General features: G+C 37.5%; 2 protein-coding genes and 3 pseudogenes across 4 annotated transcripts; 3 read left to right on the top strand and 2 right to left on the bottom strand.

Moving 5' to 3' along the window:
* The first annotated feature begins 1168 nt into the window (after positions 1 to 1168).
* Positions 1169 to 3518, top strand: LOC111282361 (phytosulfokine receptor 1 pseudogene; annotated as a pseudogene).
* Positions 3519 to 12109: 8591 nt separating this feature from the next.
* On the top strand, positions 12110 to 14430 carry LOC111283130 (phytosulfokine receptor 1-like). Its single transcript, XM_022871545.2, has 2 exons — positions 12110 to 13131; positions 13231 to 14430. The coding sequence occupies exons 1-2, from the start codon at positions 12220 to 12222 to the stop codon at positions 14269 to 14271; spliced, it is 1953 nt and encodes a 650-aa protein (XP_022727280.1). The 5' UTR covers positions 12110 to 12219; the 3' UTR covers positions 14272 to 14430.
* Positions 14431 to 17349: 2919 nt separating this feature from the next.
* Positions 17350 to 19539, top strand: LOC111283068 (phytosulfokine receptor 1 pseudogene; annotated as a pseudogene).
* A 504-nt stretch (positions 19540 to 20043) lies between these two features.
* LOC149518899 (putative DNA helicase MCM9) lies at positions 20044 to 21065 on the bottom strand. 2 transcript variants are annotated; one of them, XM_089761068.1, is made up of 3 exons: positions 20794 to 21065; positions 20520 to 20665; positions 20044 to 20210 (listed from the first exon to the last, which is right to left on the bottom strand). In XM_089761068.1, exons 1-3 carry the CDS (start codon positions 20927 to 20929, stop codon positions 20190 to 20192), a joined length of 303 nt encoding a protein of 100 aa, XP_089617194.1. In that variant the 5' UTR covers positions 20930 to 21065; the 3' UTR covers positions 20044 to 20189. The 2 variants fall into 2 exon arrangements, with proteins under 2 accessions (XP_089617194.1, XP_089617193.1); XM_089761067.1 differs by lacking the exon at positions 20044 to 20210 and having other exon boundaries at positions 20348 to 20665.
* A 142-nt stretch (positions 21066 to 21207) lies between these two features.
* LOC111283067 (uncharacterized) lies at positions 21208 to 25340 on the bottom strand (annotated as a pseudogene). Its single transcript, XR_016342292.1, has 2 exons — positions 25305 to 25340; positions 21208 to 25167 (listed from the first exon to the last, which is right to left on the bottom strand). The product of XR_016342292.1 is annotated as an uncharacterized LOC111283067 (transcript).
* Between the last annotated feature and the right edge of the window lie 126 nt (positions 25341 to 25466).

The following is a 25466-nucleotide window of genomic DNA, read 5'->3' as shown; positions in this document are numbered from 1 at the left end:
TTTATTAATTTAATATAAATAAAAATTTATTATTGTAGAATAAATAAATTTTATTATTATACAATAAATAATATGTTTATTGTTCATATTGAATTAAAATTTTAAGATTTTTTAATATCATAAATAATATTATAAAAATATATAAGTAATTTATCAATAAACTTTTAAAATAAAGTACTTAATAGTAATTTTTTATTCTCATTTCACTGTCATAATTGTATTATTATTCAAATTTTGTTATTCAAACACATATTTTACTATTAATTTTAATTTTAATATTATAATATTAAATTTTATCGTTATAATAATTAATTTTATTTTTATCGTAATTTTTAATCTTATTAAAACTAATCTTATCATCCATCATCTAAATAGTTGCTTAGTCAACTAGGATGCTTTCATATCTCCGCTCATTTTTATCATCACAATTCTTGCAAACCGTTTGATCTTAGAAACTCATCAGCTGAAATAAGACTTTTCAAGAATTAACCTTTGATGCTTGGCACCCATAGGCTATAGCAATATCCAAATAAAAAGAAAATCCAAAATATCTTCTCGACAAAATGTTCCTAAGCAACAATTCAGTAAGAGGAGAAGGTAATATTTATCTAAGTGGTTGCATTTATATGTACAATGAAAATATAGTTGAGTGATTAAATTTGTATGTATAAATAAATTTGATAGTTTTAAGTATAATAATATGATATAAAAATGATATAAAAATATAAAAATAATATTGTTTAAAATTTTAACAAAAATGTTATGAGTTAAAAAAAAAAAATTGTGTTAAATATATCAATACGAATTTAGAGATAATAAATTTTATATTTTACACACCTAAAAATGGAAGTTAAGTATACAACAGTCATCAAGTTAGTAGCGAAGCCAATGACACCAGTAAATTGCTTGTAGCTTACAATGATTAATGCTTACAATAATTAAACATTAATCACTTGTTACACATTGACCTATAAAGAAAAAAGTCCATTAATGGAAAATAATGAAATGATTAATCAACACATTGTTATTGAGGCAGGTACGTGTGTATCAGCTGTTAATGTATTATTTCTTGTCAAAATATTGGTAAACCTTCACTGTAAAACGACTCTTATGCGGACATGAAATTTATCAATGGTCTTTTGTTTTTTGACAGAAACTATGGGTTTATGAACGAACGTGTACGGGGATATGGACTAATTTTGGTTGAACAAGTCAATAAGATCATTTAATCATCTTTCCGAAGTAAAGAAGCAACAGTGATGGATTGTCCAAGCTCCCACAAAAGTCATGGGTTCTGCGACTTTCGTCCCCCTTAAAACGTTACAGAGGAAACCAAAAAAGAAGGAAAATGTATAACATCATAGCATAGCAAAAACCAGTAACAACTCCTTGCTTCCTTTTGTTAAATTGACCTTCATGGTGATCCCAAAGGTCTCTGTAGCTTTCATTTTGTTAGTTGTCATGTTTGGGCAAAGGATCCAGGGATCTCAACAACCGGCATGCAATTGGAATGACTTAACAGCCCTCAAAGGTTTCATCAAGTGTTTAGAATCAGATATTGGCGGGTGGAACTGGAACAGCCTCAATTGCTGCTCCTGGTCAGGTATCACTTGTGATAATTCCTCTGTTTTAAATGAAAGAGTGGTTGGGCTAGAACTTGGGAACAAAAGACTTTCAGGAACGATATGTGAGAGTTTGGTTGGATTGGAGCAACTAAGAATCCTGAACCTCTCTCATAATTCTCTCGATGGTGAAATTCCTACCAACTTGTTTCGTTTCCAGAACCTGGAAGTCCTTGACTTGAGTAACAATTATTTCGTTGGTTCACTTCCCACCATAATCCATTTGCCCTCAGTGAAGTATTTTGACCTTTCAAAGAATTATTTCTCTAGCATCCTTACCTCAGAAATTTGTAAAACTTCATCTAATATCCAGTATCTTGATCTTGCAAATAACTTGTTCGGAGAAACTTCAACATATTTGGAGAATTGTACTTCATTGCAGTATGTTTATCTCAATGGCAATGGTCTATCTGGAACTTTCCCTGAGAATTTATTCCGGTTACAACATCTTAGAATACTGCACCTTCAAGAAAATAGGTTCTCAGGGCCTCTGAATTACGGAATTGGTAACCTCTCTAAACTCGTTGAATTGGATATCTCTTCCAATGGCTTCGATGGAAGTCTTCCAGATGTTTTTGGGAGACTGAGAAAGTTGGAGTCCTTCTCTGCTGGCTCAAACAGATTAAGTGGCTTATTGCCTATTTCTTTGGTGAATTCTCCTTCGATTTTGAAGATTGATCTGTACAACAACAGTATGCATGGTCCGATCAGTATAAATTGTTCTGCAATGATCAGTATCACCTCACTTCGTCTTGCTTCTAATAATTTTCACGGTCCAGTTCCTGATGGTCTATCCTCTTGTCAGAGCTTGAGAAGTCTGGGTCTTGCACACAACAAATTCACCGGTGGGATTCCATTCCACTTCAAAAATCTGCAGGCACTGCAATTCCTCTCTCTCTCAAACACTAGCATCAATAATATATCCACAGCACTTGAGATTCTACAAGACTGCAAGAACTTGACCATATTGGCCCTTGGTTTGAACTTTTATCACGAACAGATGCCTAGCAACGTCAATTTGCAGTTCAGAAGTCTTAAGGCACTTATTATTCCATTTTGTTACCTTAGAGGTTCGCTTCCAATGTGGTTGAGGGGTTGCAAAATGTTGCAATTTCTGGATCTGTCTTGGAATTCATTGGGAGGGTCCATTCCTTTTTGGGTAGGCGATTTCAGATATCTCATTTACTTGGACTTGTCTAACAATTCCTTTTCCGGAGAAATACCAGAAAGTTTAACTGGACTTGATAGCCTTGTTAACGATACTGTTCAACTGAAAGAACTCTCTGCAGACTTCCCACTGGTAAAAAGCACGGGACATGGAGGGCCGCGCTTGTCATATAACCATATATGGAGCATGCCACCAACTATTGACTTAAGCTTCAACAAGTTTACCGGACCTATCTGGATAAGCTTTGGGAATTTGAAAAACCTTTATGTTTTGAGTTTGAAAGAGAACAAACTTTCAGGAACCATTCCAGATAGTATATCAGGGATGACAAACTTGGAAGTGTTGGATTTGTCTTGTAACAAACTCACTGGCGAAATACCTAATTCTCTGGTACATCTCAGCTTTTTGTCAAAATTGAATGTATCATACAATGAGCTCTATGGGAATATACCTTCAGGAGGTCAGTTTATGACATTCCCTGATTCAAGCTTTGAGGGGAACGAGGAACTCTGCAATGGAATAATTAGACCTTGTCAGACAAAACTGATTCCTCCACTTGTCTCTCCAAGTAAAGGAATGAAGATTGTGGATTGGAATTTTGGTATCGGAGCGGCAGTTGGTTTCGGTCTCACTGTCGCCTTTTGCTTCAAGTCTGGCTGGGTACTTTCCGAAGGATGAGAAGCATATTCTTTATAATATATATATATATATATATATTTATATAGCTCCTCTGCTTTTCCCCATATGGTTCTTTCTTCTTCCTTCTGTTTCTCTTAAATTTGTTCATGTTGTAATGATCTAAGACAAACCGTAAAGCATACTATCATAGTTCTAATTTGCTTCTAATTTATGATATTTTCCATAACAGCCACCGTCTGGAACTTCTGCTGCTTCAAGCCATCACCTTCTATGACTCCAAGAGAAGAAAAATGAAACGTCTTGTTACGTCAGCCAAATAATTATATCCTACTATCAACTTTTCAAATTTACAATTTCCACTCTCGCAAAAATAATGATTAACGAAATATGCAGAATCTCTACCTTAAACTTTTTCCTTTCAACTAAAGAATTGAAGACAAAGAGCTGATGCTTTCCACTGAGGTAAAATAATTGGAGACACCATCATTCCTATCATAGCAAAACGTAGAACGGTAAAATTTCTATAATATATGGCTATAGCTGTTAGATGCAATCCCGAAAGCAGCTCGTTCAAACAGGATGCTTCCATTCTCCGGCGCATTTTGCATAATCACAACCTTCCAAGCCCTTTGATTTCTGGAACTCATCAACTGAACTCTTCTTTTCAGGAATTAACCTTATTCTTGCTTGGCATCTATGACATTGAAGTCAGGAATTCAAAAAATTTTCTCTATGAAATAAGTTTTTAAGGGTATGAATGAAGCATTAATCATGCAAGCAGAAGCGCTGTCATAACAAAGTGATGGCTTTCTATCCTCTTCCAAAATTCCGAATTGCAAAATTCCGTAGTAACACTTCAATAAGTGCGACAGATTTGTCTTCTTACAGATAAGTTTAAGATAAAAGTAAGACAACTGGCTCAACTCTTGGCATGTATGGATCATGGATGCATATCATGTACTCATTATGGATGATTTATAAAGAAGAGAGCTGGAAAGGATACATTGCTGATCGTGGTCTATTGCCATATCAGAATTTAAGGAAAAAGAAAGTGATCATTTACCTGGAAATTATCAGGAAAAAGAAACTATACTTTTATCCCAAAAGCAGCTCGTTCAAACAGGATGCTTATATTCTCCGGTACATTTTGCATAATCAGACACCTTCCAAGCCCTTTGATTCCTGGTACTCATCGACTGAACTCTTCTTTTCAGGAATTAACCTTCCTTGCTTGGCACCTATGACATCGAAGTCGGGAATTAAAAAAATCTTCTCTATGAAATAAATTTTTAAGGGTATGAATGAAGCATTAATCATGCACCCAGAAGCACTGTCATAACGAAGTGATTGTTAGGAAAATGAGGTCCAGTCCCATGTAAGTGGTTTTGGACCAAGTAAAGGCCATGGGCCTTGATCTTTTATTTTACACAGAGCCCTAGCTACTTAATAAAAAAGAGGTGGGGTTGTTTTGTGTGTGTGTCGAAAACCAAGCAGAGAAAGAAGAAAAGCCAGGAAAAGCAGAGAGAGAAAAAGGAGAAGGGAGAGTTGGTTGAACGGAAGTCGATCCGTGGTCCGATTGAGTTGGAACCTTGTCAGGAGGTTTATGATTCAGAGTTTGACATTCTGAACGGTGAAGATCGGGTTTGAAGCTCTCTAGGAACAAATCCAGGGTGTATTTGTTGAGTCACTTATTTGGTGAGATTTCTCCAATTGTTTCTCTAGTTGTTGATTAGCTCTAGTTTTAGCTAGAGAAGAACTTTGTATAACTATTATTTGATAGTGAAGATTTTTCTGGCGGCCCGTGGTTTTTTCCCTCTACACTGGAGGGTTTTCCACGTAAATCTTGGTGTGCTTTATTTTTCTGCGCATTTGATTATTGATTGTTGTCTATTGCTTCTGTATTGTTGTGATTATTGCTTCAGGCGCAACAAGTGGTATCAGAGCGAGGGTTATTTTGAGACATCGATACAGAAGCAACCCAGGATAGAAGTAAATTCTGTTTGAGATCATGGAGGGTGATACAGGTTCCATGATAAAATTGACAGCATCGAATTATTCAATTTGGAAGCCTATGATGGAGGATCATCTATACTGTAAAGATTTGTATGAGCCAGTATTGGGTGATTCGGCTAAACCAGCAGATATGAAAGATGAAAGCTGGAAGAAGCTAGGTAGAAAGACGCTGGCTACAATCAGAAAATGGGTTGATATCAGCGTGTTCCATCATGTAGCGCAGGAGTCAGATGCTCACATTGTTTGGGAAAAATTGGCAGCATTGTATGAGAGAAAAACAGGTATGAATAAAGTTATGCTTGTTAAAAAGATTGCAACTTTACAGTACAGGGATGGACGATCTGTTACAGAGCACTTGAGTGATTTTCAAGATATATTTAATCGGATGACTACTATGGAACTTAAGATGGATGATGAAATGAAGGCATTATTTCTTTTGGGTTCATTGCCAGACAGCTGGAATACTCTAGTTGTGACTGTTCTTAATTCAGCTCCTGATTATAAGGTGACATTGGAGATGGTAAAGGACAGTATGCTTAATGAAGAAGCGAGGCGAAAAGATGTAGACCCTGGGAATCAAGCTTTGGTCACAGAGAACAGGGGTAGAAACATCGACAGAGGTCAGGACTCAAAAGGCCGTGGTAAGTCTAAACATAGATCCAAGTCTAGAGGTAAAGTGAAGTGTTTCCATTGTGGTAAGGCGGGTCATATAAAACGAAACTGTAGAATCTTAAAGCAAGAGCGAAAAGATGAGAAAGGCAAGAGTTCAGATGATGGCAATGTTGCAGCAGTGAATTCAGATAGTGATTCAGTTATTTTGATTTGTACACATGGTGATTGTAATCATGTTAGTGATCCCGGCATTGAGTGGATAGTTGACACAGGAGCGGCATATCATTGTGTTCCTAAGAGAGAGTTGTTTACAACTTACAAAGCAGGAGACTTTGGTTGTACCAAGATGGGAAACAAGAGTGTGTCGCAGATTGTTGGGATTGGTGATATTGGTGTACAAACTAGTACAGGCTGCATGTTGACTTTGAGGGATGTCAGACACATTCCAGATATGAGAATGAACTTGCTTGCTATTAATGTCCTTGATAAGGAGGGATATGAAAGCCGACAAAAGAATGGACAGTGGAAGCTTCTCAAAGGATCTATGGTAGTTGCGAGGGGAAAACTATGCTGCACAATGTATAAGACATGGATGCAATTGAACGGTAACCAGGTAAATACCGTTGAAAATGATGCTTCAGCAAACTTGTGGCACAGGAGGCTGGCACACATGAGTGAAAAAGGGTTACAAGTTTTGGCAAGGCACTCTCTCATTCCCTTGACCAAAGGTATGTCTCTCGATTCATGTGATTATTGTTTGTTTGGTAAGCATCATAGAGTTTCTTTTCGTAAAAGTTCTCAGAGAAAAGAAAATAGATTGGAATTAATTTATTCTGATGTATGTGGTCCCATTGAGGTTGAGTCATTAGGTGGTAGCAGATATTTTGTTACTTTTATTGATGATGCTTCACGTAAAACTTGGGTGTATATGTTGAAATATAAAAGTCAGGTACTGCAGTATTTTCAAAAATTTCATGCCATGGTTGAAAGGATGACAGGGTTACCCTTGAAGTGTATTCGAACTGATAATGGTGGGGAATACACATCTAAAAGCTTTGAAGAGTATTGCTCAAAGCATGGGATCAGGCATGAGAGGACAGAACCTGGAACACCGCAGCATAATGGTATAGCTGAAAGAATGAATCGCACCATTGTGGAAAAAGTCAGATGTATGTTGAGGATGGCAAAATTACCAAAGCCATTCTGGGGTGAAGCAGTCAACACAGCTTGTTATTTACTTAACAGGTCACCATCAGTTCCTTTGGGCTTTGACATTCCAGAAAGAGTGTGGACAGGAAAAGATGCTTCATACTCTCACTTAAAAGTTTTTGGGTGTAAAGCATTCATGCATGTACCAAAAGAGCAGAGGTCAAAGCTTGATAGTAAAGCTACACAGTGTGTGTTTGTAGGATATGGTGATGAGGAATTTGGCTACAGGGTATGGGATCCAGTAAAAAGAAAGACAGTCAGAAGCAGAGATGTGGTCTTTCATGAAAAAGAAACCATAGCAGACCTTGAGAAAAATGAGAAGACTACACGAGTTACTGTTGAGTGTGATGTTTCAACACCGACAGGGATTTCACAGGAAAGAGCCACAGATGGTGAAAATGAGCCAGAAACAGAACTTGGGGATATGAATGAGCCAGCCATAGTTGGTGATGAGCCAGATGCTATTAGTTTTGAGCAGGGGGAGCAATCCTCTCTACCTGAGAGTGTTGAGCAAGGGGAGCTACCTTCAGCATCAAGTGATGTAGAGTCTCAGCTCAGGAGATCTACTAGAGAGCGCAGGCCATCTACCAGGTATCCAAGTTCAGATTTTATTTTAGTTACCAGTGAAGGGGAGCCAGAAAGCTTTCAAGATGTGCAGGCTACTCCGGATAGAGAGCACTGGTTAAAAGCAATGAAAGAAGAGATGGAGTCATTGCGAAAGAATGGTACTTATGATCTTGTTAAACTTCCAACAGGGAAGAGGCCATTAAAGAATAAATGGGTGTTCAAGTTGAAAAAGGATGGTGACAAACTAGTGAGGTACAAAGCTCGATTGGTAGTAAAAGGTTTTTCTCAGAAACCAGGCATCGATTTTGATGAGATTTTTGCTCCAGTTGTAAAAATGAGTTCTATTCGAGTGGTACTGGGATTGGCAGCTAGTTTGAATCTTGAGCTTGAGCAACTTGATGTTAAAACTGCATTTTTGCATGGTGATTTGCAGGAGGACATTTATATGAATCAGCCTGAGGGTTTTGAAGTGAAAGGGAAAGAGCACTTAGTTTGCAAATTGAAGAAAAGCTTGTATGGCTTGAAACAAGCTCCGCGACAGTGGTACAAGAAGTTTGATTCTTTTATGATGAGTCATAGCTATAAAAGAACAGCAGCAGATTCTTGTGTGTATATTAAACAATTCCCTAATGGTAACTTCATTATCCTATTATTATATGTTGATGATATGTTGATTGTAGGACAAGATGCTAGTATGGTTTGCAGGTTGAAAGAACAATTGTCTAAGTCCTTTGATATGAAGGATTTAGGTCCAGCAAAGCAGATTCTTGGTATGGACATTATCCGAGATAGGAGAGCTGGAAAGCTGTGGTTGTCACAGGAAAAGTATGTTGAACGACTGCTTGGTAGATTCAACATGCAACATGCTAAATCAGTTAGCAGTTCACTTGCCAACCATTTTCATCTAAGAAAGAAATCTTGTCCAGTGTCTAAGGAAGAGCAACTAGCTATGTCTAGTATTCCTTATTCTTCTGCAGTCGGTTCTTTAATGTATCTTATGGTTTGTACAAGGCCTGACATTGCTCATGCAGTTGGTGTAGTGAGCAGATTTCTTTCTAATCCAGGGAAGGTTCACTGGGAAGCAGTGAAATGGATTTTTAGATATTTGAGGGGTACCTCAAAAATGTGCTTGACTTATGGAGTTTCACAACCAGTTCTAGAAGGGTTTACTGATGCTGACATGGCAGGCGATCTTGATGGTAGGAAATCTACTTCAGGGTATTTGTTTACTTTTGCAGGAGGAGCTGTATCTTGGCAGTCTAAGTTGCAGAAGTGTGTTGCTTTGTCAACTACAGAGGCTGAGTATATTGCAGCAACTGAAGCATGTAAAGAAATGCTTTGGATGAAACGTTTTCTTCTTGAATTAGGGTTGAATCAGAAAGAGTATGTGGTATTTTGTGATAGCCAGAGTGCTTTAGATTTGAGTAAGAATACCATGTACCATGCTAGAACAAAGCACATTGATGTTAGATATCATTGGTTACGTTCAGTGATTGAAGAACAGCAGATGCTATTGAAGAAAGTCCATACTGATAAAAATGTGACAGATATGTTGACTAAGATACTTCCCAGGGAAAAGCTTGAGCTTTGTAGTAACTTGGCCGGAATGAGTTCCCTGGCCAAGTTAAGTTCCAAATGAAACTGCTATGGTGATGAATCTCCTCCTAATGGGGCTGGAGGGGGAGATTGTTAGGAAAATGGGGTCCAGTCCCATGTAAGTGGTTTTGGACCAAGTAAAGGCCATGGGCCTTGATCTTTTATTTTACACAGAGCCCTAGCTACTTAATAAAAAAGAGGTGGGGTTGTTTTGTGTGTGTGTCGAAAACCAAGCAGAGAAAGAAGAAAAGCCAGGAAAAGCAGAGAGAGAAAAAGGAGAAGGGAGAGTTGGTTGAACGGAAGTCGATCCGTGGTCCGATTGAGTTGGAACCTTGTCAGGAGGTTTATGATTCAGAGTTTGACATTCTGAACGGTGAAGATCGGGTTTGAAGCTCTCTAGGAACAAATCCAGGGTGTATTTGTTGAGTCACTTATTTGGTGAGATTTCTCCAATTGTTTCTCTAGTTGTTGATTAGCTCTAGTTTTAGCTAGAGAAGAACTTTGTATAACTATTATTTGATAGTGAAGATTTTTCTGGCGGCCCGTGGTTTTTTCCCTCTACACTGGAGGGTTTTCCACGTAAATCTTGGTGTGCTTTATTTTTCTGCGCATTTGATTATTGATTGTTGTCTATTGCTTCTGTATTGTTGTGATTATTGCTTCAGACGCAACAGTGATGGCATTCTATCCTCTTCCAAATTGCCAAATTGCAAAATTCCTAAGTAACACTTCAATAAGTGCGACAGATTTGTCTTCTTACAGATAAGTTTAAGATAAAAGTAAGATAACGGGCTCAACTTTGGCATGTATGGATCATGGATGCATATCATGTACTCATTATGGATGATTTATCAAGAAGAGAGCTGGAAGGGATACATTCCTCATCATGGTCTATTGCCATATCAGAATTTAAGGATGGAAATTATCAGGAAAAAGAAACTATACTTTTATTCCCATATATGTTGATGGTTTGGGTTCTGTATGAGATCATCATATTCATATAGTATATATGTTTGTTATGGTTGCACATGACATGAGCATATAAAAAATCCATGATTATAACTATACCATATAACATATATTAAAAAGAAAAAGAATTATTCTTTATCATCTCTTAAAGACTTTTCTAAGCAAAGCCAAAAAACTGATGAGGTCATAGAGTTAAAGGAGGACTTCTCATTATTTTCCTTACGTTAGTCAAGGAAAGATGTCTCATGTCATATGGGCAAATAGATGGAAGTCTCTCTTCCTACTGAAGTGAAATTAAGTGGGAACAAGGGCAGCTAGCAGCATTTTACAAGCAAATAAATCCAGCTAATATATGTAAAATTAAAAAAAAAAACAAAAACAAAAAAAAAAACTTTGCTAAAATTACAGTAAATACTAAATACTCCCAACAGTATCCCATCAACATGAGTTAGTTAAGACTTTTCCAATTCTGATCTATTTAGGGCTCATTTGGAAGCCATCGCGCTTCCGTTTCAGCGCAATTGGTCCCCTTTTTTTGGTGCAAATCGCACCGTCCGGGTGTTTGGATAACACCGTTGAGGTGCGAGGGCCTCCGTTCATTCACTGGAGGTAAGAGCCATCGTGTATTTATTGGAACTTTTGTCGAGATTCAATTGTGGCTTTTATTCCTATTTTGCCCATTGTTATTATTATTATTTTTGCCCTTAATGTTATAAGGTTTTTCATGCCATTTTACTTTTTTTTTATTTTGATTTTTTTATTTATAAATTTTAAAATAATTTTATTAATTAATAATAAATAAAATTTTATTATTATATGATAAATAAATTTTATTATTATATAATAAATAACATGTTCATTGATCTTATTGATTAAAATTTTAAGATTTTTTTAATATTATAAATAATAATAGAAAATATATAAATAATTTATCAATGAACTTTTAAAATAAAGTACTTAATATTAATTTTTTATTTTCATCTCACCAGTTCAGTAAGAGGATAAGGTAATATTTATCTAAGTGGTTGCATTTATATTTACAATCAAACTATAGTTGAGTGATTGAATTTGTATATACAAATAAATTTGATAAATTTAAATACAATAATATGATATAAAAATATTTTTATTTAGTATTTTAATAAAAAATTTATGAGTTTAACAAAAATTAAATATATATTTCGTCAATATAAATTATGATGTAATAAATTTTATTTTTTACACACATAAAAATGAAAGTTAAGCATACAACAGTCATCAAATTAATAGTGGAGCTCATGACACCAATAAGTTGCTTGTAGCTTGCAATGATTAATGCTTACAATAATTATTACTTTAATGACTTTAAACATTAACCATTTGTTACACATTGGCCTATAAACAAAAAAGTCCATTAATGGAAAGCAATGAAATGATTAATCAACACATTGTTCTTGAGGCAGGTACGCGTGAATCGGATGTTAATGTATTATTTCTTGTCAAAATATTGGTAAACCTTCACTGTAAAACGACTCTCATGCGGACATGAAGTTTATCAATGGTCTTTTTTTTTTTTTTTGACAGAAACTATGGGTTTATGAACGAACGCGTACGGGGATGTTGACAAATTTTGGTTGAAAAAGTCAATAAGATCATTTAATCATCTTTGAAGTCAAGAAGCAACAGTGATGGATTGTCCAAGCTCCCACCAAAGTCATGGGTTCTGCGACCTTCGTCCCCCTTAAAACGTTACAGAGGAAACCAAAAAAAAAAGGAAAATGTATAACATCAGAGCTTAGCAAAAACCGGTAACAACTTTTGTTTCCCTTTGTTAAATTGACCTTCATGGGCATCCCAAAGGTCTCTTTGGCTTTCATTTTGTTGGCTGTCATGTTTGGGCAAAGGATCCAGGGATCTCAACAACCGGCATGCAATTTGAATGACCTAACAGCCCTCAAAGGTTTCATCAAGTGTTTAGAATCAGATATTGGCGGATGGAACTGGAACAGCCTCAATTGTTGCTCCTGGACGGGTATCACTTGTGATAATTCCTCTGTTTTAAATGAAAGAGTGGTTGGGCTAGAACTTGGGAACAAAAGACTTTCAGGAACGATATGTGAGAGTTTGGTTGGACTGGAGCAACTACGAATCCTGAACCTCTCTCATAATTCTCTCGATGGTGAAATTCCTACCAAATTGTTTCGTTTCCAGAACCTGGAAGTCCTTGACTTGAGTAACAATTATTTCGTTGGTTCACTTCCCACCATAATCCATTTGCCCTCAGTGAAGTATTTTGACCTTTCAAAGAATTATTTCTCTAGCATCCTTACCTCAGAAATTTGTAAAACTTCTTCTAATATCCAGTATCTTGATCTTGCAAATAACTTGTTCGGAGAAACTTCAACATATTTGGAGAATTGTACTTCATTGCAGTATGTTTATCTTAATGGCAATGGTCTATCTGGAACTTTCCCTGAGAATTTATTCCGGTTACAACATCTTAGAATACTGCACCTTCAAGAAAATAGGTTCTCAGGGCCTCTGAATTACGGAATTGGTAACATCTCTAACCTCGTTGAATTGGATATCTCTTCCAATGGCTTCGATGGAAGTCTTCCAGATGTTTTTGGGAGACTGAGAAAGTTGGAGTCCTTCTCTGCCGGCTCAAACATATTAAGTGGCTTATTGCCTATTTCTTTGGTGAATTCTCCTTCGATTTTGATGATTGATCTGCACAACAACAGTCTGGATGGTCCGGTAAGTATAAATTGTTCTGTAATGACCAGTATCACCTCACTTCGTCTTGCTTCTAATAATTTTCATGGTCCAGTTCCTGATGGTCTATCCTTTTGTCAGAGCTTGAGAAGTCTGGATCTTGCACGTAACAAATTCACCGGTGGGATTCCATTCCACTTCAAAAATCTGCAGGCACTGCAATTCCTCTCTCTCTCAAACACTAGCATCAATAATATATCCACAGCACTTGAAATTCTTCAAGACTGCAAGAACTTGACCATTCTGGTCCTTGGTTTGAACTTTTATCACGAACAGATGCCTAGCAACGTCAATTTGCAGTTCAGAAGTCTTAAGGCACTTATTATTCCATTTTGTTACCTTAGAGGTTCCCTTCCAATGTGGTTGAGGGGTTGCAAAATGTTGCAATTTCTGGATCTGTCTTGGAATTCATTGGGAGGGTCCATTCCTTTTTGGGTAGGCGATTTCAGATATCTCATTTACTTGGACTTGTCTAACAATTCCTTTTCCGGAGAAATACCAGAAAGTTTAACTGGACTTGATAGTCTTGTTAACGATACTGTTCAACTGAAGGAACTCTCGGCAGGCTTCCCAATGGAAAAAAGCATAGAACAAGGTGGGCCGCGCTTGATTTATAACAATATATGGGGCTTGCCAGCGACTATTGACTTGAGTTTCAACAAGCTTACCGGACCAATCTGGATAAGCTTTGGAAATTTGAAAAAGCTTCATGTTTTGAGTTTGAAAGGGAACAAACTTTCAGGAACCATTCCAGATAGTGTATCAGGGATGACAAACTTGGAAGTGTTGGATTTGTCTTGTAACAAACTCTCTGGCGAAATACCTAATTCTCTGGTACATCTCAGCTTTTTGTCAAAATTCAATGTATCATACAATGAGCTCTATGGGAATATACCTTCAGGAGGTCAGTTTATGACATTCCCTTATTCAAGCTTTGAAGGGAACGAGGCTCTCTGCCATGGAATAATTAGACCTTGTCAAACAAAACTGATTCCTCCAATTGTGTCCCCAGGTAAAGGAATGAAGATTGTGGATTGGAATTTTGGTATTGGATTGACAGTTGGTTTCGGTCTCACTGTCGCCTTTTGCTTCAAGTCTGGCTGGGTACTTTGCAAAGGATGAGAAGCATATTCTTTATATATATATATAGCTCCTCTGCTTATCCCCATATGGTTCTTTCTTCTTCCTTTAGTTTCTCTTAAATTTGTTGATGTTGTAATGATTGAAGATAAACCGTAAAGCTTACTATCATAGTTCTAATTTATGATATTTTCCATAACAGCCACCGTCTGGAACTTCTGTACCTTCAAGCCTTCACCTTCTGTGACTCCAAGAGAAGAAAAATGAAATGTCTTGTTACATCAGCCAAATAATTATATTCTACTATCAACGTTTCAAATTTACAATTTCCACTCTTGCAAAAATAATGATCAACGAAATATGCAGAATCTCTGCCTTAACTTTTTCCTTTCAACTAAAGAATTGAAGGGAAGGAGCTGATACTTTTCCACTGAGGTAAAATAATTGGAGAAACCATCATTCCTATCCTTGCAAAACGTAAAACGGTAAAATTTCTATATAATATATGGCCGTGGCTGTTAGATGCAGTCCCAAAAGCAGCTCGTTCAAACAGGATGGTTGCATTCTCCGGCACATTTTGCATAATCACACACCTTCCAAGCCCTTCCATTCCTGGAACTCATCAACTGAACTCTTCTTTTCAGGAATTAACCTTTTCCTTGCTTGGCATCTATGATATTGAAGTCAGGAATTCCAAAAATCTTCTCTATGAAATAAATTTTTAAGGGTATGAATGAAGCATTAATAATGCAAGCAGAAGCACTGTCATAACAAAGTGATGGCATTCTATCCTCTTCCAAAATTCCAAAATGCAAAATTCCCAAGTAACACTTCAATAAGAGCGACAGATTTGTCCTCTTACAGATAAGTTTAAGATAAAAGTAGGATAACGGGCTCAACTTTTGGCATGTATGGATCATGGATGCATATCATGTACTCATTATGGATGATTTATAAAGAAAAGAGCTGGAAAGGATACATTCCTAATCATGGTCTATTGCCATATCAGAATTTAAGGAAAAGCAAGTGATCATTTATCTGGAAAATTATCAGGAAGAAGAAACTATACTTTTATTCCCGTATATGATGATGGTTTGGGTTCTGAATGAGATCATATTGATATAGTATATATGTTTGTTATGGTTGCACATAACATGGGCGTATAAAAAATCAATGATTATAACTATACCATATAACATATATTAAAAAGAAAAAGAATTATTCTTTATCATCTCTTAAAGACTTTTCTAGGCAAAGCCAAAAAACTGATGAGGTCATGGAGTTGGAGGAGCAGTTTTCATTATTTTCCTTACGTTGGTCAAGGAAAGATGTCTCGTGTCATATGGACAAATAGATGGAAGTCTCCTGTCATACGGACAAATAGATGGAAGTCTCCCTTACCACTGCAGTGAAATTACGTGGGAACAAGGGCAGCTAGAAGTATTTTACAAGCAAATAAATCCAGCTAATACATGTAAAATTAAAAAAAAAAAAAACTTTGCTAAAATTACAGTAAATACTAAATAATCCCAATAGTTTCCCATCAACACGAGTTAGTTAAGACTTCTCCAATTCTGATCCATTTAGGGCTCATTTGGAAGTCATCGCGCTTCCGTTTCAGCGCAATTGGTCCCCTTTTTTTGGTGCAAATCGCACTGTCCAGGTGTTTGGATAACACCAGTGAGGCGCGAGGGTCTCGTTATTGGAGCTTTAGTTGAGATTCAACTGACTTTTATTCCTATTTTGCCCATCGCTAGTATTATTTTTTGCCCTTATTGTTTTAAGGATTTTCATGCCATTTGACTTTTATTTTTTTATTTTGATTTTTTATTTAAAAATTTTTAAAATAATTTTATTAATTTAATATAAATAAAATTTTATTATTATATGATAAATAAATTTTATTATTATATAACAAATAATATGTTTATTGTTTTATTGAGTTAAAATTTTAAAATTTTTTTAATATTATAAATATATTAAAAAATATATAAATAATTTATCAATAAACTTTTAAAATAAAATACTTAATAATAATTTTGTATTTTCATCTCACCATCATAATTATTTTATTATTTAAACACATATCTCATCATTAATTTTAATTTTAATATTATAATATTTAATTTTATTATTATAATAATTAATTTTATTTTTATCATTATTTTCAAATTTATCAAAATCAATCTTACTGCTCGTATAAATGAACCCTTAGTCAACAAGGATGCTTCCATAACTCCGCTTATTTTCATCATCACAATTCTTGCAGCCCGTTTGATCTTACAAACCCATCAGCTGAACTAAGACTGCAAGAATTAACCTTTCATGCTTGGCACCCATAGGCTATAGCAATATTCAAATAAAAGGAAAATCCAAAATATCTTCTCTACAAAGTGTTCCTAAGCAACAATTCAGTAAGAGGATAAGGTAATATTTATCTAAGTGGTTGCATTTATATGTACAATGAAAATGTAGTTGAGTGGTTAAATTCGTTCATATAAATATATTTGATAATTTTAACTATGATAATATGATATAAAAGTGATATAAAAATTATAAAAATAAAATTATTTAAAATTTTAATAAAAATTTTATGAGTTTAAAAAAAATTAAATATATATTTTATATTAAATATATCGATATGAATTATGATATAATAAATTTTATTTTTTACACACCTAAAAATGAAAGTTAAGCATATAACAGTCATCAAGTTAATAATGGAGCCAATGACACCAGTAAATTGATTTTAGCTTACAATGATTAATGCTTACAATAATTATTGCTTTAATGACGATAAACATTAATCATTTGTTACACATTGGCCTATAAACAAAAATGTCCATTAATGGAAAGCAATGAAATGATTAATCAACACATTACGTGTGTATCAGATGTTAATGTATTATTTCTTGTCAAAATATTGGTAAACCTTCACTGTAAAACGATCTCATGCGGACATGAAGTTTATCAATGGTCTTTTGTTTTTTGACAGAAACTATGGGTTTATGAACGAACGCGTACGGGGATATGGACTAATTTTGGTTGAACAAGTCAATAAGATCATTTAATCATCTTTCCGAAGTAAAGAAGCAACAGTGATGGATTGTCCAAGCTCCCACAAAAGTCATGGGTTCTGCGACTTTCGTCCCCCTTAAAACGTTACAGAGGAAACCAAAAAAGAAGGAAAATGTATAACATCATAGCATAGCAAAAACCAGTAACAACTCCTTGCTTCCTTTTGTTAAATTGACCTTCATGGGCATCCCAAAGGTCTCTTTGGCTTTCATTTTGTTGGTTGTCATGTTTGGGCAAAGGATCCAGGGATCTCAACAACCGGCATGCAATTGGAATGACTTAACAGCCCTCAAAGGTTTCATCAAGTGTTTAGAATCAGATATTGGCGGGTGGAACTGGAACAACCTCAATTGCTGCTCCTGGACAGGTATCACTTGTGATAATTCCTCTGTTTTAAATGAAAGAGTGGTTGGGCTAGAGCTTGGGAACAAAAGACTTTCAGGAACCATATGTGAGAGTTTGGTTGGATTGGAGCAACTACGAATCCTGAACCTCTCTCATAATTCTCTCGATGGTGAAATTCCTGCCAACTTGTTTCGTTTCCAGAACCTGGAAGTCCTTGACTTGAGTAACAATTATTTCGTTGGTTCACTTCCCACCATAATCCATTTGCCCTCAGTGAAGTATTTTGACCTTTCAAAGAATTATTTCTCAAGCATCCTTACCTCAGAAATTTGTAAAACTTCATCTAATATCCAGTATCTTGATCTTGCAAATAACTTGTTCGGAGAAACTTCAACATATTTGGAGAATTGTACTTCATTGCAGTATGTTTATCTTAATGGCAATGGTCTATCGGGAACTTTCCCTGAGAATTTATTCCGGTTACAACATCTCAGAATAGTGCACCTTCAAGAAAATAGGTTCTCAGGGCCTCTGAATTACGGAATTGGTAACCTCTCTAACCTCGTTGAATTGGATATCTCTTCCAATGGCTTCGATGGAAGTCTTCCAGATGTTTTTGGAAGACTGAGAAAGTTAGAGTCCTTCTCTGCTGGCTCAAACAGATTAAGTGGCTTATTGCCTATTTCTTTGGTGAATTCTCCTTCGATTTTGAAGATTGATCTGCACAACAACAGTCTGGATGGTCCGATCAATATAAATTGTTCTGCAATGACCAGTATCACCTCACTTCGTCTAGCTTCTAATAATTTTCATGGTCCAGTTCCTGATGGTCTATCCTCTTGTCAGAGCTTGAGAAGTCTGGGTCTTGCACACAACAAATTCACCGGTGGGATTCCATTCCGCTTCAAAAATCTCCAGGCACTGGAATTCCTCTCTCTCACAAACACTAGCATCAATAATATATCCACAGCACTTGAGATTCTACAAGACTGCAAGAACTTGACCATATTGGGCCTTGCTGTTAACTTTTATCACGAACAGATGCCTAGCAACGTCAATTTGCAGTTTAGAAGTCTTAAGGCACTTATTATTCCATTTTGTTACCTTAGAGGTTCCTTTCCAATGTGGTTGAGGGGTTGCAAAATGTTGCAATTTCTGGATCTGTCTTGGAATTCATTGGGAGGGTCCATTCCTTTTTGGGTAGGCGATTTCAGATATCTCGTTTACTTGGGCTTGTCTAACAATTCCTTTTCCGGAAAAATACCAGAAAGTTTAACTGGACTTGATAGTCTTGTTAACGAAGCTGTTCAACTGAAAGAACTCTCTGCAGACTTCCCACTGGTAAAAAGCATGGAGCAAGGTGGGCTGCGCTTGTCATATCGCCATATATGGAGCTTGCCACCGACTATTGACTTGAGTTTCAACAAGCTTGCGGGACCAATCTGGATAAGCTTTGGGAATTTGAAAAACCTTCATGTTTTGAGTTTGAAAGGGAACAAACTTTCAGGAACCATTCCAGAGAGTATATCAGGGATGACAAACTTGGAAGTGTTGGATTTGTCTTGTAACAAACTCTCTGGCGAAATACCTAATTCTCTGGTACATCTCAGCTTTTTGTCAAAATTCAATGTATCATACAATAAGCTTTATGGGAATATACCTTCAGGAGGTCAGTTTATGACATTCCCCGATTCAAGCTTTGAGGGGAACGAGGAACTCTGCAATGAAATAATTAGACCTTGTCAGACAAAACTGATTCCTCCACTTGCATCTCCAAGTAAAGGAATGAAGATTGTGGATTGGAATTTTGGTATTGGAGCGGCAGTTGGTTTCGGTCTCATTGTCGCCTTTTGCTTCAAGTCTGGCTGGGTACTTTCCAAAGGATGAGAAGCATATTCTACACACACACACACACACAAAGATATGGGGAAAAGCAGAGGAGCTATATATATATATATGGTTTTCCCCATATGGTTTTTCTTCTTCCTTTTGTTTCTCTTAAATTTGCTAATGTTGTAATGATCGAAGATAAACCGTAAAGCATACTATCATAGTTCTAATTTGCTTCTAATTTATGATATTTTCCATAACAGCCACCGTCTGGAACTTCTGCAGCTTCAAGCCTTCACCTTCTGTGACTCCACAAGAAGAAAAATGAAATGTCTTGTTACAACAGCCAAATAATTATATTCTACTATCAACTTTTCAAATTTACAATTTCCACTCTTGCAAAAATAATGATTAACGAAATATGCAGAATCTCTACCTTAACTTTTTCCTTTCAACCAAAGAATTGAAGACAAAGAGCTGATGCTTTCCACTGAGGTAAAATAATTGGAGAAACCATCATTCCTATCCTCGCAAACCGTAAAACGGTAAAATTTCTATAATATTTATGGCTGTGGCTGTTAGATGCAATCCCAAAAGCAGCTCGTTCAAACAGTATGCTTGCATTCTCCGGCACATTTTGCATAATCACACACCTTCCAAGCCCTTTGATTCCTGGAACTCATCAACTGAACTCTTCTTTTCAGAAATTAACCTTCCTTGCTTGGCATCTATGACATTGAAGTCAGGAATTCAAAAAATCTTCTTTATGAAATAGATATTTAAGGGCATGATTCAAGCATTAATGGTGCATGCGGAAGCACTGTAATAACAAAGTGATGGCTTCGCTATCCTTTTATAAATTCCAAATTGCAAAATTCCTAAGTAACACTTTAATAGGTACGACAGATTTGTCCTCTTAAAGATAAGTTTAAGATAAAAGTAAGCTAACTGGCTCAACTTTTGGCATGTATGGATCATGGATGCATATCATGTACTCATTATGGATGATTTATAAAGAAGAGAGCTGGCAAGGATACATTCCTGATCATGGTTCTCAGTGAAATTAGAGTGTTCCCCATACTGTCTACAATGGCCAAGATAGTCATGGATGATTCAATGCATAGAATGGCTGTTATGGCATCTAATCTAGTGACCTCAGTTCTGAACATAAGCCTTGCATATGCTGAAATATTAGCAGCATCAAAACCATTATTGATGATCGGATACTGCTGCAACTTTTGCAAACAACAAAGTCCAATGGATATAATGTCTGCAGAAAAAGATGTTAAATCAACACATTCTCCAACGTACCTTGAGCCAGGTGTATCAAGCTTTCCAGCATCCGCACTGTTGTTCTTGCTGCATTGTCCATTATGGTGTGGTCAAAGTGAATAGAACAATGACAACTGTGATCTAGTAGAAAGGATTTGTGAGGAGGAACCTGCATTATGGGTGGTTGATATCCTTTGGAGTTGATAACAGCTTGAGATAACCTTTTAAGCCTCTTTTGTAAGCACTGGTTTACAGTGATTCTGGAGCTTTAGTTCCAAAAGCTTTGCAAGCTAATATAGATAGATATACAGAATAAGTTTGAATCCAGCACCTTTCAAGTGCAATATGCTTGCTTCCAGTAGTAACTTGTAAGCAACAAATTTCTTGGAATGCCTTTCTAATAACAGAAAGTTTGCCGCATTACCAATTCACAGCATGCAACAACATTGCAAATTAAAATAAATAAGTACTAATAAATAATGTAACAATCTCATTTTAAGCATAAGAGTTTAATTAGCTACTGCAGTAGTCAAGGAAATACGAAAGTCTTAACATCAGTCCTAGACGTTACATTGCCCACTATAGCAGCAGTTGCAATCTATACAAACATCATTAACTCAGGCCTACTATATATGTTGTTCTGCTCGTTGTTCTGCTCGTCCTCTAGAATAGGATAAGCAGCAACAAGAGCATCTTGAGATCCAATATAAAGCGAGTTATAAATCTTCCAATAAACTTCCCTAACCTTCCGGGCAGGATGGAAGAGACCTTGGAGACAGTAGTTTAGCACAACTGCAGCACCCAAGGCCACCCTCATCCCTTCAATGGCTTCCACGACAGCATTGATGACATGAGGGGAAGTCTCAAATATGTTGGGCCAGACATAGTTCAACAAGTGGACTAAAGCATCCTCACAACCTAACCCGGCAACACCCAAAGCCATGTGCTTGACAGCTGAAGCTGCAGTCTGCCTGTGAACCAAATCTCTGTCCATAAGAGCATCCTCAAGTAATGGTGTCACAGCATAGATGTAATCTTTTCCCATTTCACCAATATACTCAAACAGGAAGGAAAGAGATTTCAGTACACCATTCTGCACATTTAGTTCTGGTACACGGTACTCATTCATCAATGCTGGCAAAACTGTAAAAGGTGAACATGTTTCTGCAACAATTGCAATTGCCACAGTGGTGCAAACACGGTTCTGACGTTCCTGCACCTTGAGATTATTTAACAGAGTTGCCAAGACATCTTGTGGGCCAATGGCTTTAGCAATATATCCAAAAGTATTGACAGTAGCTCTTCGAATACCCTTCTTGTGAGCTTTAAGCATCTCAAGAAGCTCAAAACAAATCCTCATCCACTCTCTAGCCGGGACAAACTCTGCACCTCGATCAGCAATACGGCCAACCAGATCAATACAGTTCTCCTGGACTTTCTCATGTCTATTTTTCAGAATTGGTGTCAACCTTGGAAGCAAATCCTTGATTGGGGGTGTCATTTTTGTCATACCAATAACATTGACAATTGCCTTGAGGGCTCCTAAAATAGATCCCAAAACTTCAGGGTATTCCTCTCCTAGATACTCATATAGAACAACCCCAAGATGACCCATCAATTGTTCCTCTTGGCATTGTTTCATAACCACTGCAATTCTTGAAATAAGATCAGCTGCCTGCTGCCTGACCTTGGCACTCTTGTTATTCAAGCGCCATTTTATTGTACCACAGATCTGGGGAAGATAAGGCTTCACTCTCTGCCCAAGTGAATTCACAACAGCACCAAAACCATTAAGCATCACATTGGCATCATCACTAGTCTGCTCTTGGAAAGCATAAAGAATACCATCAATCAAAAGTTCCTCCAACCTGGCATCAATGTCAGATGCGCCCAAGTTTGCAACTACCTTCTCAATCGTTTCCATTACCATACGTCTGTAGGGTTCACTCTCATCCTTAAGATCCTCTACTATTCTCCCTACAATATCAGCAACACCTACTTTGTTCGCCATCTCAACAGTTGTCTCAACAAGCTGCCTATAATTTCTCCTGTCTAAAGCCATCCTTCTCACCCAGAAATTCCTAAAGAACTCAGGTAGAATATCATTCCTAATATAATCAGCTTCAACACCCTCTGTGCTCACACATTGCTTCACAACCTTAAGCACAATTTTCTTCATTTCTTCATCAGGAGACTGGAACTCACGGATAAGAATAAACATAACTTCTTTTGTATAGTAACTTGCATAAATTGCATCCATTAAAGGAATGATAAAACCAATGGCCTTCAAAAATGCAGCCAATACTTTACCTCGGTGAGACCTTATACCCTTCCACAATGGCTTCAAAACTGAGTCAAAGCTTTCAATACCATAGGGGGCAGCAGCCTCAGCAAGAGCAGCCAAAGACAACGCGGTGATTGTTCTCACCTTCTGGTTCTCATCATTCAAACCATGTTCTATGATTTCTACAAGGGACTTCAAGTGAGGAAGAACAGCACAACCAATCAAAATAGCAATCTGCTGAACAATCTTGATCCCAGTGTGCCTAGCTTGCCACGACTTCTTACTTTGACACACGGCTTTCAAAAATGGTAAAAGTGCAGGAATCCCAAGTGCAGAAGCCACAACACTAAAAGCTCTAGCAGTTGTATTCCTAACATATTCATCAATGTTGTCAATGTCAGGACGCATTGCAGCAATCATGGTGGCCAAACCAGCCGCCTTACTGAGATTAGAAATGATCTCTCTACCCTCCACACGTGCATAATAATCTTCATCAATCAACAAGGGCTCAATCACAACAAGAATCTTGTGCACATAAGGCCTAACCAACTCATCCAGTTTATACAACACCCTATCAATAACCTTAACCAAGAGATGCCTCTCTTGATCTTCCAATGTTGGCTGCATTAGCAAAGGCAGTATCCTATTAAACAATGCACTAGCACCAAATTCTCTTGCCTTATCAGTGAGCTGCCTCAAAGCAGTTTTCCTCTGCGGTGGTGTCCCATTCTTTACCTTCAGCAAAAGCTTCATAATCTTCCGCTCCTTCTGCTCCTCTGGTTTCAACTCCTCTTCATTTTCCTCATTCAACAATGACCCAAAATACTGATAATCCTCAGGCTTCATAAATGGCAACCCACCGGGTGCCTCCTTAGGCACATCGAACTGCTGCCCACGGTTCTCCTCAGGTATAGCATAAAGTGGAGTTCCCATAGGAGTTGGAGTAGCAAGAAGCTTCCGAGCAGGTGTCCTAATAGGCACATAAGAAGCAGGCGGCTCCAAAATCTTATAACCTTCCTGTGGAAACATAGCATCAAGCTCCTCATCAGTCAATGGCCGATTCCTCTCCTCAATATCCTTCTCCCACCTCATCAAATTATACTGCTCCGGAGTCATAGGCCCCCGAAAATTCCCAGGAGTCGGTGTCTGCAAATCAGTACCACCAAAAGGAGTAACCCCGGGTGTGAGAGGAACAACTGGTGTAGCCCCTGCCATCGGAGTCGCACTCCCCATGGTTGCAGGAGTCTCATCCCACCTAGATCTCTGCCGTTTCGGTGTAGGAGTAACCAACCCTTTTGGAGTAGCATCCCATGTAACCCCGGCTGGTGTTGCCCCAGGCGTAACTCCACCAGCTGGAGTGGCATCCGAATCAGCCAACCGCCCCGGTGTTGGTGTCTCATCCCACCTATTCCTCCTCCCAACTGATGGGGTCGCATCCGACACTCTCCCTGGCGTAGGCGTAGCATCCCAACGCCCAATCCCAGGAGTCGCATCAGGCAAGTCCCAATCTGAAGTTGTTTTAGCCTTCTTTGCCGCAGAACTCCCATCATCTTGAGACTGGTCCCACCTATTCCTCCTCTTAGGCACCGCAGCAGCAGCAGCCCCACCGTTCTCCTTCTGTGCCTTAGCCGCTTCCTCTTCTTCCTTCTTCTTCTTCGCTATAGCTCTCAAAGTCTCTTCCTTTTCCCTCGCCAATGCCTGCTCTCTCATCACATCCGCATACGTCCTCACTGAGGGGTCCGGCGTCTTCTCCCCAGAGGCAAACGCATCGTGTCTATCAGGAGAGATGACTTGGTTCAACCTCCTCCTCCTATACTCATCTTCACGGTCAATAATTTTTGCAGGTTTCCTAAACCCTAACGAGTTATCGTCCTCTTCGCCACGTGGCATCTCTTTGAGTAGTGATTTGGGAGCCGTATAAGATGCAAGCTTACGAGCAACCTCGGAATCCATGGAATCGAGATTCGTATCGTCTTCATCGTTGACAGGAATCGAAGTGACGTAAGCATCCCTGTCTGTTCCACCATAAAGATCCCGATCGAAAGTAAGGGAGGTAAGAGAGGCGAGCTCCTCCTCCTTTCGCTGTCGCTCTTCTTGCGTTTTTGCAATCTCACTTTCAATGTCCATAACTAGGGTTTTTTTTCAAAATTTTGAGAGGAAAATCAATAAAATTATCTAAAATAATAATAATAAAAAAAGGATAGATCGTTTTGCGAGTAATAAAAAGGAATATTGAAGTTCGAAAGAAAATGAAACCGAGACTGACCTGAAGGCAGCGGTCGATACTTGAAATGGTTATAATGTCCTACGCTGGAGATCTTTAGGAATGCTTTATCGCGGAGTTACACCGACTTGAGAACTGAAAAAAGAGTCCGTTTGGTTTTTTGGGTCGGGTTTGTGTGTGTACACAGGCCCAGTACTAATCTAA

Source organism: Durio zibethinus, chromosome 5 (assembly GCF_047325235.1).
Source record: "Durio zibethinus cultivar Kanyao isolate XHJ-2024 chromosome 5, ASM4732523v1, whole genome shotgun sequence".
NCBI lineage: Eukaryota > Viridiplantae > Streptophyta > Magnoliopsida > Malvales > Malvaceae > Durio > Durio zibethinus.
Note: the sequence above shows the minus strand (reverse complement) of the source record. Positions and strands in the feature narration are given on the sequence as shown.

Excerpts from the sequence above, each read along its gene's own strand:
- LOC149518899 (XM_089761067.1), bottom strand. The coding sequence starts at position 20,929 with ATGCAGGTTCCTCCTCACAAATCCTTTCTACTAGATCACAGTTGTCAT. Across the intron at positions 20,666-20,793 it reads CTTGATACACCTGGCTCAAG|CATATGCAAGGCTTATGTTC; the intron begins GTACGTTGGAGA and ends CTAATATTTCAG.
- LOC111283130 (XM_022871545.2), top strand. The coding sequence starts at position 12,220 with ATGGGCATCCCAAAGGTCTCTTTGGCTTTCATTTTGTTGGCTGTCATG. Across the intron at positions 13,132-13,230 it reads ACAACAGTCTGGATGGTCCG|AGCTTGAGAAGTCTGGATCT; the intron begins GTAAGTATAAAT and ends TCCTTTTGTCAG.